Genomic DNA, 12,855 nt, shown 5'->3' with positions numbered 1-12,855 from the left:
TTGTCACTGATACATTGTAGGACAACGTTTATATCAGTTGTAGTCACTGATATATTTGCAAATTATTCTTTTATGCTTTTTCAATGTAATCAAAACAACACGAACAAGTGATAGTATATGATGGACTATTTTATTGTATCGCTTCTTTATACAGGTTAGCTATTATGATTTCTAACTAAGTGACTAATGAATCAGGCTAGATCATGATCAATCTGACTACTTGCGTCAGTTATAAGAATAAATCTGACTATAAACTAAGTCAGAAAAAAAAATTAACTAAAAAGAAACAAGATCATTTCTCTTCCAATGTAAATATCAAAATGGATTCTCTCTAATTAAGGGAGTATAGAAATATGTAAGAATATATATATGCGATATGAAGAAAAACAAAATTTAAAAAGTGTCAAAATTCTGTTCTACTCAAAAGTAAAAAGTGTCAGTGTGGATGTGCTGGGACATTCCGGGTACCAATTGTCATAGGCACGAGGTGATGTCGTCACCGCTACATCCACTGAGATTGCTAGGTCCTCCAATGAGACATTACGTCACAATTATGCAAGAGTTTCACGAGTAATTGAAACAACAAAAAAATTGTTATTAAATCGATTGCACCAATAATATTTTCATAAACCGCACTGTTCACCTGAGATTCAAAATTAAAACAAACCTTAAAACTTTATTAAGTACTTCAATTTACGTGCCGTTCATGCAAATGCTATACACAACCAGGAAATCAAATCGAGTCTCTCTCAGGTGAACTACAGTGCATGACTAGATATATAATTATTTGTAATACATAAAATATTGCACATTCTTGGATCTGTTTTTAAACCACTCAAATAAACACAAAACTCGCCATTGTGACCATTAAAAACGACACATCACGTGTACGACTTAACATAATTGAAACAAGTTGTACCCAAAATAACTCTACTGACAACTATTTCTACATCCATCGTTTGTAGTACAATCATTATTTAATTAACAATAAAACAAAACATAAGTAATGTTGTTTAGGTATAAGTTGTAAGCTAAGAAAGATTGCTAATATAATATCTAAACTACCTATGTACAAAATGGCTTGATGATACTGAAAACAAATAAATATAAATAAATAAATAAATACGACTTTTACTGTTAATAAGTAACAAACTCTCTGTCCATTGATAAAACAGGGGCCATTCAACAAAATGATTAACATCCAAGCTAGATCGTGTACACGTGTGGCTAAAATCAGTAACAAGATATCTTTTTATAAAGTAATGATCAACAAAGTGAACTTTGATCCCTGCCCGGTGTGAAAACGAGGCTGACCAGGGCACAACATGATGCAATGACAGGATTTGATGAAATAAAAAATGATCAGGAATGCATTTTGTTCAAATTATATACAAATACAATGCCCATACTTCCGCCATATAAAACAACCAAAATTCACCGAAATCAAAAAGAAATTGTCACTTACTGATAAAAACAAATTTACATTGATGTCAAAATAAACAACATTAAATTTGTCACTAGGATTACACATAAAAATTAGAAGAACCAATTGCTGTTTCTATGACAAGTCTAAGATACAATAAAAACCTGACAACAGCTAGGGTGTCCATGGCAACCATACACAACATCCAATGAGCGGCCGCCTTATATGAAGTGATAAGTACATAATATATAATATGATAATATATAAATATTTGATTTGAAAATACTCTCTTGTAAAAATTACACCTTTAACACATAAAACATCATTAAAATGTTGTCGAAATTACATTCAATGGCATCTGCTGGAGTAACTTGTTCTTAAACGAAAAAAAAATAATCTTGGAATGTTTACCAGCGAACATGAGGAACCATCAAAAAGGGCTGGTTGTTTTATATGGGGCAAATATTTACATCGTGTCAAATATAATAAATATATAACATGTAATATATATATCATAAACATTTCAATGTAACTAAATCTAATATTTTTATAATAAAATATAATAAATAAGCAAGGTGGGAAAAATGTTATAATTATACGTCCTCGTAATAACCAATATCTGTACAGCGTGTCGCTAAAGTCTCCTCTCGCATTGTCATTTGTGAACCATGCTAACTTTCTGAACAACATCCAGTATATTACAAAATCGGTGGGAAAACGTTCTCTTTTATATAAGAAAATAAAAATTTAGAATGAGTTTCTATTTACAGTCGAGTCGTGAGTAGGAGTAATCTCCCTTTGATACCCTGTATCGGTCGTCAGAGTTTTGTCCCTTTGTTTCTGGTGGTCTACTAAAAACTCTGCATCTCTCTGGCTTCTGAAAAGAAAAGAATGCGTTAGAATAGCATAACAAACAAAGCACTGTAACAGAGCAATACTATAGCTCGTCAGACTACATTAACAATAAACTGCTCGAAAAGACGAAACTATACATTGGTCGGTGATTTTATGGGCGAAATTCCTGCATTTACAATCAAATGTACATTTTCAACTAAGGCATTTTTCAAAAGAGAAATATTGCAAGTAAAACAACTTGTTTGCCAAAATGTGCGCAAAATATTCAGATCATTGATGTTCTGTTTAGCGCTGTTTTGGGGATAATTCGCTGTGAGATAGGAATAGTGTAAGAATTTCCTCTCCAGAGATCATTGTACATGTATTAGGTGACTTAATGTTATATGTGAATTCATTAAATATGTCGCCGTCGATTAAAGTGTTAGTCAGTTCAAATTTAATGATCAAGCTGCTAGGGTTGATTTCAGATATATCGCGTGTTTTTGCACGTACATGTACATGTAAAATTTCTGTATGAATTAGGTTGGTACTTTTTCTTTTTTTTAAGGAGGTTGGATGGTCAACAAAATAACCATTAGATCTACTGAAAATTTTTAAGAGATGATTTGTTTAAGTAAAGAAACCATCTATTAATTATATTTTTTAAATTTGGGTATTTTCCTATATATATATCTATACATAGTTCTCAAAAGTTCCGCTGTTTGTGGGGAAAAATCCCATATCTACATTGTGTTCATCATAGTTACATGTATCTAAATGCAATTAAAAATATGTTGTTGATTAGTTCCATACGAGATTGTGTTGTAAATAACATCCATACAGAATTGTGTTTTATCACAAATTCATACGAGATAAACTTTTGAATATATATATACATCTATATATGAGAGTGTGTTTAATATTACATTCATATAAGATTGTGTTCTGACAACAGCGTCAACCACACCTCAAATAGAGAATAATTCAAACAACCGAACAGAACTGAGAACACCAATCAAAGAACTGAATTCACAGAAACATTCCTTACACTCTACAAACCCCGGTAGGTGAAATATGACTGTTATTGCATGGAAAAGTCGTTAGTTTTTATTAATTATTTCTATAGAGGCGAATTATGCAGTGATTTTGAAAGGGGTTGACTTTGAGGTATGTTTGATCGTTGAATACATGTTTATCTAGTATGAACACGTATTCTAAAAGTAAAATAATACTCATACCAAAGTACATTTATGATTTAATATTTATTCTACTCTAGAGGTGTGTGCATATTTCCCCCCAGTGTGTGATATATGGTTTCTCCGTATGTTAAATGTGCCGTATTTACACCCCATGTATAGTGCCATGTTGTAAATTTTGAATTTACCGGGTGGCAGTAAATACAACATTTACAAAATTGGCAATAGTATTACGTAATCGATCGTTGTTCAGAGTCAATTGTAATCAAAGCAAATTATAGTTATAATTAGTAATTAATGAATGAGCATGCTGAAATCTGGGTCATTCTAGTCTGATTAGCCGTAATGTTGAATTAGTAGGTAAGAAAGATAATATTTGAGTGGGGATTCGGTTTTGCTTAGATTTGTATGAGTAGTATGACCGACAACATTGTTCAAATTAGTTTTTTTTTTTCAAATTCTTGCACCAACTGAAAAAGAATTTGAAAAAAAAAACTGGAACAAAATCTTATTTCGATTTTAAAATTCCACAGCAACGAAAAGCCCCGCATCACGATTCCAAAGTTAGATGCAAGAAAAATGTGTACTTTCATCACAACATACAGTAATTACATGTAGCTATGTAAGCAATGGAACACAAAAGTAAAAACCATAATGATTGTCAATAAAAATCGTGAAAAATGAAAGACGTGTGACAATTGATATAATAATAATAATATTATGACGTCACGAACAATATCTCAAAAAAACGGAAGTAGAGTAAAAACCTGAAGCCACACAATAACTTCACCATGTTACTACACCAGTCAAATATTCTACACACGGTACAAAGGACTACACCGGCCACCCACACTTACGAATCAGAGTTATCTCTCTTTGTTTGAAACAAGCAGGAGAGTTGTTGTTTCCTGAGCTACAGTACAAAAAGGTCAAGTTGATAGCACAGCCACAATTTTTTCTTCCTTTTTTCCCCCTATATCTTTTCGTTTAACCCCTTTTTACCCCAAACTACAGTACTAATTTTGCACATGAATTCTATTTCAAGCTAAATATTTACTTTTAAAGCACTTAACTTCTTTAAGATTTACACATTAACAGCTCATAATGATTGAGTTGCGTTTGTGATTTGAATTTCAATAAGCCATATTTGATAATCAAAAATATAAAAATGAGAAGCTAACATCTGTAGATTTAACCAGAATAGAAATACATTGTATCACTAGGACAGACAAGAAAGACCCAACAAAAATTATCTCAAAATGTTTTGCCCCAAGATAACATTGAACAGATGTACTGGTTTTGTTTCTGTATTTACCTGTGGGAGCGGGTGGTCAGGCTTTAGTATGGCCGATTCTGGTCTTTTGGGCGCTTCAGCTGGACTTTGAGACGCTTCATCCCGATCTGGAACCCGTTCATGGCCTGGATGGCCGCCTGGGCGCTCGTTGGGTTGTCAAAGCTGACGAATCCTGCAGGAAATAGCATAAGAATGACGGCATGAAAAAAAAATTGAAATCCTGAACCTTGATATCTACAAGTACTAGTAAGTCCTTCTCACTCAGATCTTAATAAAGAAATATTTTCTTGTTGAATATATCTTTTATGATATAATTATCTTGTAATATGCGGGGATCTAGAATTTTTTTCAGTGGTTCCGAGGGATAAATTTGTTTTACATGAGGAAGACTGTTCAAGGCCTATTTTTATTATATCTTACATTATTTGAATTTACTAAGTTTAAATTTTGCAGGGAAAGAAGGTCAGGGACCATGCCCCCCGCCCCCCCCCCCACCCTCTTTTGACATCTCCCCCTCTATATCTGTGCATGTATAACAAGAGGTTAAGTACATGATATACGAGCTTCTCCACCTACCGAAGCACTTGCTCTGATTGGTCGCCCTGTCTACGTAAACCTTGGCACTTATAACTGTTCCGAACGGCATGAACATCTGTGCCAGCTCGGCGTCCCCGAACTCCTGGGGCAGGTGGTAGATGAAGAGGTTACAGCCCTCCGGGCCTGTAAATACAACTGAAGATACACCCCCTGGTCATCATTCTGTTCACCACAAGCAAGTCCACAACAACAACAATCAAAACAACGGACGACCCTTGGTTCCCGCCAAAGATTTTGATTGGTTGATTTTGTCACGTGACTTCTTAATGGGATTCGAACAGGTACTTCATATATTATTTTTTTCTATTCTTTTACAGATTATCATCTAAATAAAGTTGTTGTGCATTAAAGTGGTATCTTTAAATATTGTTTCTGCTAAAATGAACAATCGTGTGGTTAGTACAGAACCCCCGGGTCTCCATCAAAGTTAGACTCGGTATTGGAATTAACACAAGTTACAATATCAATGTTAGTAGATATATAGAAGATGGAAAACTATAAATACAGTTAGGCAGAGGAAAGAGTGATATAGAGAGATGATTAAATAAGCATCAGTGGTTTGAATTAATGTTTTTACCTTTGGGGAATTCTAGCGTACCTTCTTTCTGAGCCGGTAAAATGGCGGCGTGTTGAGCTAGCGCTTGCTGTACTCCAAATGCCGGGTATGCTAAATAACGAAACGTAAACACTAGTCAGAATTCTTATTAAATATTAAGGAAAACAATCATGATCACTTAGAACAATTTCGAGTGTAAAAATTGACAGAAGATACATTTTTCTTGTCCGTTGATTAAATACATATATTAGTTTAACTTTATCATCAGGGATTACGGGTTTTTTATCTTATTAAAACAGTCATATTTCAGAACTTACCAATCCCAGCATATGGCTGCATACTAGCGTATGCTTGTAAAGGATCCCCGTTAGTTACAGCTTGCGCTAAATCAAAAAAAATAAAGAAAAAAAATCAATTAAACATTAGTTAAATTGCTAAATTGAATGTTATATTTGATTCACTTCTTTAATATCAAAAACATTTTTAGCCATGTTAAGCTTAGATTTCACCGATAGTTAGTACTAGTAGTTACTAAATGTACTTTCACAATGGTCCGTATATAAAGCTGTATATCTGTCATACCTAGCTCTACCACCTGACACTCCCCGGGATAATGAGGGATTCCGTTTGCGTACATTTCCGGCGTCTGTCCGTTGTGTTGGGGAATCTGAAAGCCCGCCAAGGCCGTGGGGGACAGGACGCTGGGTGGGGCTCCGTTAATAGCTGTGGTACCTACAACCAATCAGTATCAAACTCCTTTGACCCAAAGTTAAAATGTAAAACATCTGATAAATTTATCTTCATCTTTTTTATATATTATAAAGTTTATTTCGATGACATAGATTCTCATTAATAAAAGTCATTTCAATTTAAAATAAATTATGTTTGAATGACGTAGATTTAAGCGTACCGTTGGCTAATGTGGCGGTTGTAGGCGTCAGCGCACCTGTTGTGATGCCGTTGGGCGTGGCAAGGGCGCCGACCTGTGGAATGTGAGCCAGGGTGGTGACAGGGCTGGTCAGGTACGTCCCTTGAGTCGCCGCAGCCGCCATTAAAGCAGCCTGTTGCTGTTAAGAAAAATAAACACATTTAAAAATGCCATATCTTTTACATTTAAAGTTGGATCTGAAATATTTAAAATTTAGAGCGTCATTGAGGTAATGTTAATGTTGTTTTTACTCTGTCGATATTATATTTTAACAAAGTACCTGGGCATAAGCACCATATGCACCAATCTGAGAGATAGCAAACGGATTAAGGAGTCCAAGTGGACCTGCCATTTGCTGCATTCTACGCAGTTGTCGTTCTTTTTCTGTGTCTGCGAATTTTACCACCAGGCTAGAAGATGCACCCTAAAAGAAGAATAACATTTCAGAGCCGATCTAATTAACTGGTTCATATGTTGTATTTGATCTGACAAGCAGAAGAGAAGCATTACCGGCATAGTTTGACTTCCGTGTAGGGCATTAATGGCCGACTGGGCCTCGTTGTGACCAGAGAATTTAACAAATGCACAGCCTGAAAAAGAACAAGGAAGCACAATTATTACGTATACCATACTAGAAGCCATATCTTTTGCAATTTGGTTATAGACATGTCTTTACAAAAATAGATAATGCAAATTTAATTTGACAAGAATTCGTTTCGAACCTTTGCTGTTTCCATTTTGGTCCCTTAATATCGTGCATTCTTCTATATTTCCGAAAGGCTGGAACAATTGCCTGACGTCATCTTCTGTTTGTTGCTTGTTGAGCATGCCCACAAAAAGCTTCCGGTCTTCTGTTAGAAACAAAACAAAACAATTTGTTCAATTACACTTCTTCATTACTTTCAAGATTCAGCAGAAAAAAGTTTATATACAAGAAGTGCACTGATCTAAGAGATAATTACACCAAGAGTATAGCGGTGGTCGTTTTTCAAGTCAAGGGCTGATCTTGCACTGTTATTGTTTAGTTTATCTGTTTGGCTACGACTCAAAACTTTTAACAAACGACGACGAGGTTTCAGTTTTAACCCAGAGCGGAATCTTTCAGATTGACACGTGTCTAGATGAATCATTCCGCTTGGCACCGAACAACACATTGTTAGTCTTAAAATTGAAGAGAGAGAAAACGAGAGACAGGGAAAAGATGGAAAAAAGTTAAATAATTGTTGAAAAAAAACTCTATCTAGTTTACATTTAACATGCCTGGTGGGGAATGAGAGGCAGGCTTTTCGTAATTGTTGATAATTAAACACTAATGAAAGAGCTTAAAAATAAAAGAAGAATGCTGAAGTGAAGAGGGTATGATGGAAGGCATTCAGAACTTTTTACATGGAAAGAAGCCGACAGATTGGAAGCAGTCACGCTATAGACAATTGATGATCTAAACTCAGGAACCCGGCGAGCCCCAGAATCCGTACAGAAACCCTGACGACGCAACTCCAGCCATTATTACACAGATAATTTAGATTCACTTTTACCATCACTTCCAATTATAACTAAATTGTCGAGATAAGACCGGAATTTTTTCATTAAGCTTCCCCTCAATAATTAATAGAGAACGGTCTATGGGAGTTTTTAATTTCAGCTGAGAGAACGAGCATGTGTTTCGAGGGGTTTCTGTTGCAGGCGAAAACCTTGAAAGACGAGGGAAACATCTAAAAGCTCGGGGAAAAAAAGAATCAATAGGACGATTCTGTCAGAGGACGCGATCGATAAATCCTGATACAATCCGATTGAGTTCTATCCTTTTATTTCAATCAGAGAAAAAAATCAGCATCCTAAAAAAAATTCCAAAATGGCGACTAGGATCGATTGCACACCTGTACAAATCCCTGCTTGTATACAGGTAAAAAAAAATCGATTGAAACGGGTAGTGATGACGATAGTTCTGTTTAATAATGCCGAACAACCACACGGCTGAAACATAACTCCTTTTGGCTATTCTTTGAATCATTATGGTAATCTGGTTCTCTGAAAACGGTAAAAATATTCCCAACGTGTGATCTCTTCTACAGGCTGGTGTTACAGGAACCGCATTGAGATTGGAATCGTCATTGCAACTTTCCAACAACCATATGTAAATATAGAAATGATTAAATCCCTCGACAGTATCTACAGAATCCACATGAACCAAGAACGCACAGAGAATAAAGCAAGAGGCAGGCTACTGTATCCAGGGACCTTCCATGTAGACACACGGACAACCTTATTCTTTGGGAACAATCGTCATTCAACAAAGATACTACCAATTAATTTATGCTTTAGCAAACAAAAGAATTAAATCAACAAGTACATTTTAAAAAAAGGAAAACCTTGTTAAACCACTTCATGTCCTATTGAAGAGAACAAAAGTTAAGACCCATTAATCAATAGAAGTGATAGATAACTGTAGCCCGAATTTCCTCACACAGTTACCTGACATGATGAGGTTTCAGATGTCCATCCTTACGTTATATTAACATCAGTCCGTCATGTCAAGCACAACACACAAAGTATCGACCCCAGCTATTCCACTGACTCACGCAGTCTACAATGGAATGGTCCGGGCGCTGCGCACATTTATCAATTTCCTACAAGAGAAGATGGAACCGACCCTCGGTAGATTCCTAGGGATCGATATTTTCTCTCTGTGTCTCCGTGGTCTGTAGAAAATTGCCAGGCAGAGCGAACTCCAAATCAGGGGATTGGAATCGGGTTCCGGGAGATGTGTCTTTGACAGGATATGACGTCACTGACAGGCTTTTACAGCCTTTGGGAGAAGTCGTTCGAAGGCAAGAGTGAGAGAGCCTTGGTAAACGTTTCTCAATCTAGAAACGTCGGTCGATTTGTATGCCATTAGAGCCATTACGGTGCTGGTTTCCCTTCAATAAATTATACTCTCCTCATTTTCATGTTTTTGTGGACCTAGTCACTTACCCAACACTTCGATCGTCTGCTGTGAACTCGGTGTTTCTAATTATACGGTCAAAAATCCATAGAAAAAACCTTGGGAGGCCAAATCGAAATCAAGGAATTTAAGTTTCTATTTTAATTTAATGATCAGTCGAGGTTTACAAATGTCTATTTTGTTGAGCAGAACTTGGTACCTTTACTCGTATTGGTCACTATGGTACATGCTTTAAACGCCTAAATTACATACTAAGTATAAATCTATATGTATGACTACAGTTTCGCTGTAAAGAATGTGGGCGCTTAAGATGTAGATTCGGCAGGAATCTGGGCGCACAAGGAGAGTGAAAATTTCATCAATTAAGTTTGAATATTTATCGAATTATAACCGTTATTTGGTTTCTGTTGGATGTGGAATGAGTGGAAAAATATTTGAAATGCAAAAGGTTTTATTATAATATGGGTCTAAATATAGCAACACGATGCAATTCATGCAAAATCCTACTTATTTACAACTGTTTTTAAATGATTTTGTTGTCTCTGGGTCTTCTCTCCACAAATTTGAAACGTGTAAAGGTAACATATTTCAACATTAAAAATGTCGCTTTTTAAAAAAAGATGGAGAGATGACCCAGAGATGACTAATTATGTACTTTTTCAAATTATTTTTTGAAGGATAAAAAACAAAGTCCATTGATATGACAGTGTTGTTTCAAACAGTACTTTATAGAGAATATAATGTCAAGTCTCCGTGGCGCAGTGGTTTCGTACTGGATTTAGTGAATACATACCTTCAGTGTTTTGGGTTCAAATCCAACTGGTCGTCTTTTTAAAAAAAATTAAACTTTTTTGTTTTAAATGTTTGTTATTATAACATGATGTTGAATTATAGTATACCGGAATATTTTAATTTGTTTTTATTGATTTCTAGATCTGCTGTATGAACACTATTAAAAAATTATTTTCTTATTATTAGTTTTTTAGGATATACCGGGTACACAATATAACTTCATTAAAATATGTTTACATTAACATTTCCAACTAGTTATCGGTTTACCTCTCATTGCCATTTTTTGAAAGCTTTGTGAGTTTTTAATAACCGGAATAGCCATGTACTTCGACTCTCAACATAATATATTTTTGTTGAAACCTGTACATAGCCTTTCGAGATTATAGACATTTAAATCCCAATTGATTCGTGTCGAGGATTCCTGCAAACTTACCATCTTGTGCGCTCACTTTCTTTATTCAATCTTCATTTTTACTACCTTCGCCAAATAAACCTAAGAATACTTTTAATCAAACCTATCTTAATTCACCGCAAAGGTACAATTTTCAGTGTACTACCATTGTATGAGTAGGGATGCGTGAAATAATATGCTTTCTACCTCGGATTACAGGAATCCAAGGCATAACAAGCAATACAGGATGTACAGCAAATAATTCATTGCCGTGGAGCATTCTCAACTAGTATTGTACATAATTCGCTTAGATCATACTCCTAGCTAGTTATTAAAAATTCTACTGCTTTTATTTTAACAGCTTTTTTTCGTCTCATCATCGCTCTATTCTTGGCCCTTTGTTCATCAGATATTAAATTAGAATCCAGCTTGATAGTGGAGAGAGGAAGGGGATATATGCTACGCTTGAATGCGACAAACGTAATCAACTTTAATAATTAATAGACAGGCGAGAGTACGTTTCTCCAAATAAAGGCGCTTCTCCGTTTGGCTGCCCCGATAAGCAGATGGCGACCCAGTCGGTAGGAGTCCATTCTCTCCGTTATAGATGGCCCAGAAAGTTCCTGTTCAGGCCAAACAACGGGTAGATTGAATTATCCCGTAAACAGATGGGGAGCCATAACCTCATAGAAGAAAGATTTACCCTCCATCAAATGTCTGGATCACTTAGAATCCCGTCCATAACGAGACCCTGTCACATGGGAAATTGCAATCTGATTGTTTGGGGCTCTACTGCTCCCAAGTACAGCAGAGAAGCATATTATTGGGGAAAAAATCCATGGACTTTGTTTCTCCGGAAAACCTTCAGAATTTTATGATACACAATTATATCAACAATACCCACGACAATTTTATTTTTATAATTATATACATATAGAACCTTGTAGTTACTGAATCCAGAAATATCCGGTTTGGTGTCTTTAGATGGTACATGTATGTGGTCAGAAGCTGGGAGATGTCTGACGCAAGACAATGATACTAAACGCAGACAGGGTTCGTGCAGTTCTATGTACTTTACCAGCACATGACATTTGTTTTAGGGACACCCATCATGTTATTGATGAAATTAAGAGAAAGACCAACATAGTAACAAATAATTCTAATATGGTTTTGACGTGAAGTGCGTAGAGACAAAGGCTGAAACAATCAGATCGCCCCCAGACAACGCCCCCTACCGGCGGATGGACTCCTCTTCAAACGGGGAATCTACAGCTGGAAAATTTTAAACATCTCTTGTTAGGAATGTCGGTAATTTTTTTCTTAATGCCCGGTGAAACAGGCGTCTCTCTCTCTCTCTCTCTCTCTCTCTCTCTCTCTCTCTCTCTCTCTCTCTCTCTTTCTCTCTCTCTGAGAAAAGCGAAAAACATTATAGAGGCATGTGTTCATTATATTCCTGTTAACAAAGTCAAAAACTAGGTAAATGTTGATATAAACATCCTGATGCGACTTAGCACTTCTTATCTTTTGATCATTAACAACTGTTTACTCTAGAGACAAGCTCGAGGATCTCGGGAATCTTTACACACATAAGGTTTGTATGGGTAATATTCGTGTTCCCCAATATATATATATCTGATTAGGTCAGTTTCAGTTTGTGTGTCAAGTTTTTTAGTTCACATTGGTTGGTCTCCACTGGTCCGTCGGGGACCAGGGGGAGGCGGCTATACCCAGTAGCCGGTTGCGTATAGGGTTTAATGAGGCAAAAAATGGTCAACATATTGCCTATCAGATCTATCTTATTAAAATTTTATGTATATTTTTAAACGTTCGTACATGACAAGAATTTTGATTCCCGATAATCTAAATTTTTTTAAAGGATACCGCCCTCAGAATTTTATTC

The 12,855-nt window shown here is 35.8% G+C and overlaps 1 protein-coding gene across 7 annotated transcripts in view; it reads right to left on the bottom strand.

The window, feature by feature from the left end:
- Positions 1-111: 111 nt before the first annotated feature.
- Positions 112-12,855, bottom strand: part of LOC128171265 (CUGBP Elav-like family member 3-B) — a 50,510-nt gene continuing 37,766 nt past the window's right edge. For 2 of the 7 annotated variants that reach the window (XM_052837020.1, XM_052837026.1), the window contains 10 exons: positions 7,551-7,679; positions 7,339-7,418; positions 7,109-7,252; positions 6,811-6,967; positions 6,483-6,632; positions 6,218-6,283; positions 5,922-6,011; positions 5,324-5,479; positions 4,769-4,919; positions 112-2,300 (listed from right to left, as the gene is read on the bottom strand). In XM_052837020.1, the coding sequence (XP_052692980.1) occupies positions 4,792-4,919; positions 5,324-5,479; positions 5,922-6,011; positions 6,218-6,283; positions 6,483-6,632; positions 6,811-6,967; positions 7,109-7,252; positions 7,339-7,418; positions 7,551-7,679 (1,100 nt within the window). In that variant the 3' untranslated portion in view covers positions 112-2,300; positions 4,769-4,791. Of the gene's footprint in view, positions 2,301-4,310; positions 4,367-4,768; positions 4,920-5,323; positions 5,480-5,921; positions 6,012-6,217; positions 6,284-6,482; positions 6,633-6,810; positions 6,968-7,108; positions 7,253-7,338; positions 7,419-7,550; positions 7,680-12,855 lie in introns of all 7 variants that reach the window. The other 5 variants (XR_008242051.1, XM_052837021.1, XM_052837023.1 and 2 more) reach the window with 5 other exon arrangements.

This window comes from Crassostrea angulata, chromosome 2 (genome assembly GCF_025612915.1).
Source record: "Crassostrea angulata isolate pt1a10 chromosome 2, ASM2561291v2, whole genome shotgun sequence".
NCBI lineage: Eukaryota > Metazoa > Mollusca > Bivalvia > Ostreida > Ostreidae > Magallana > Magallana angulata.
This window is presented reverse-complemented; position numbering and strand designations above follow the sequence as displayed.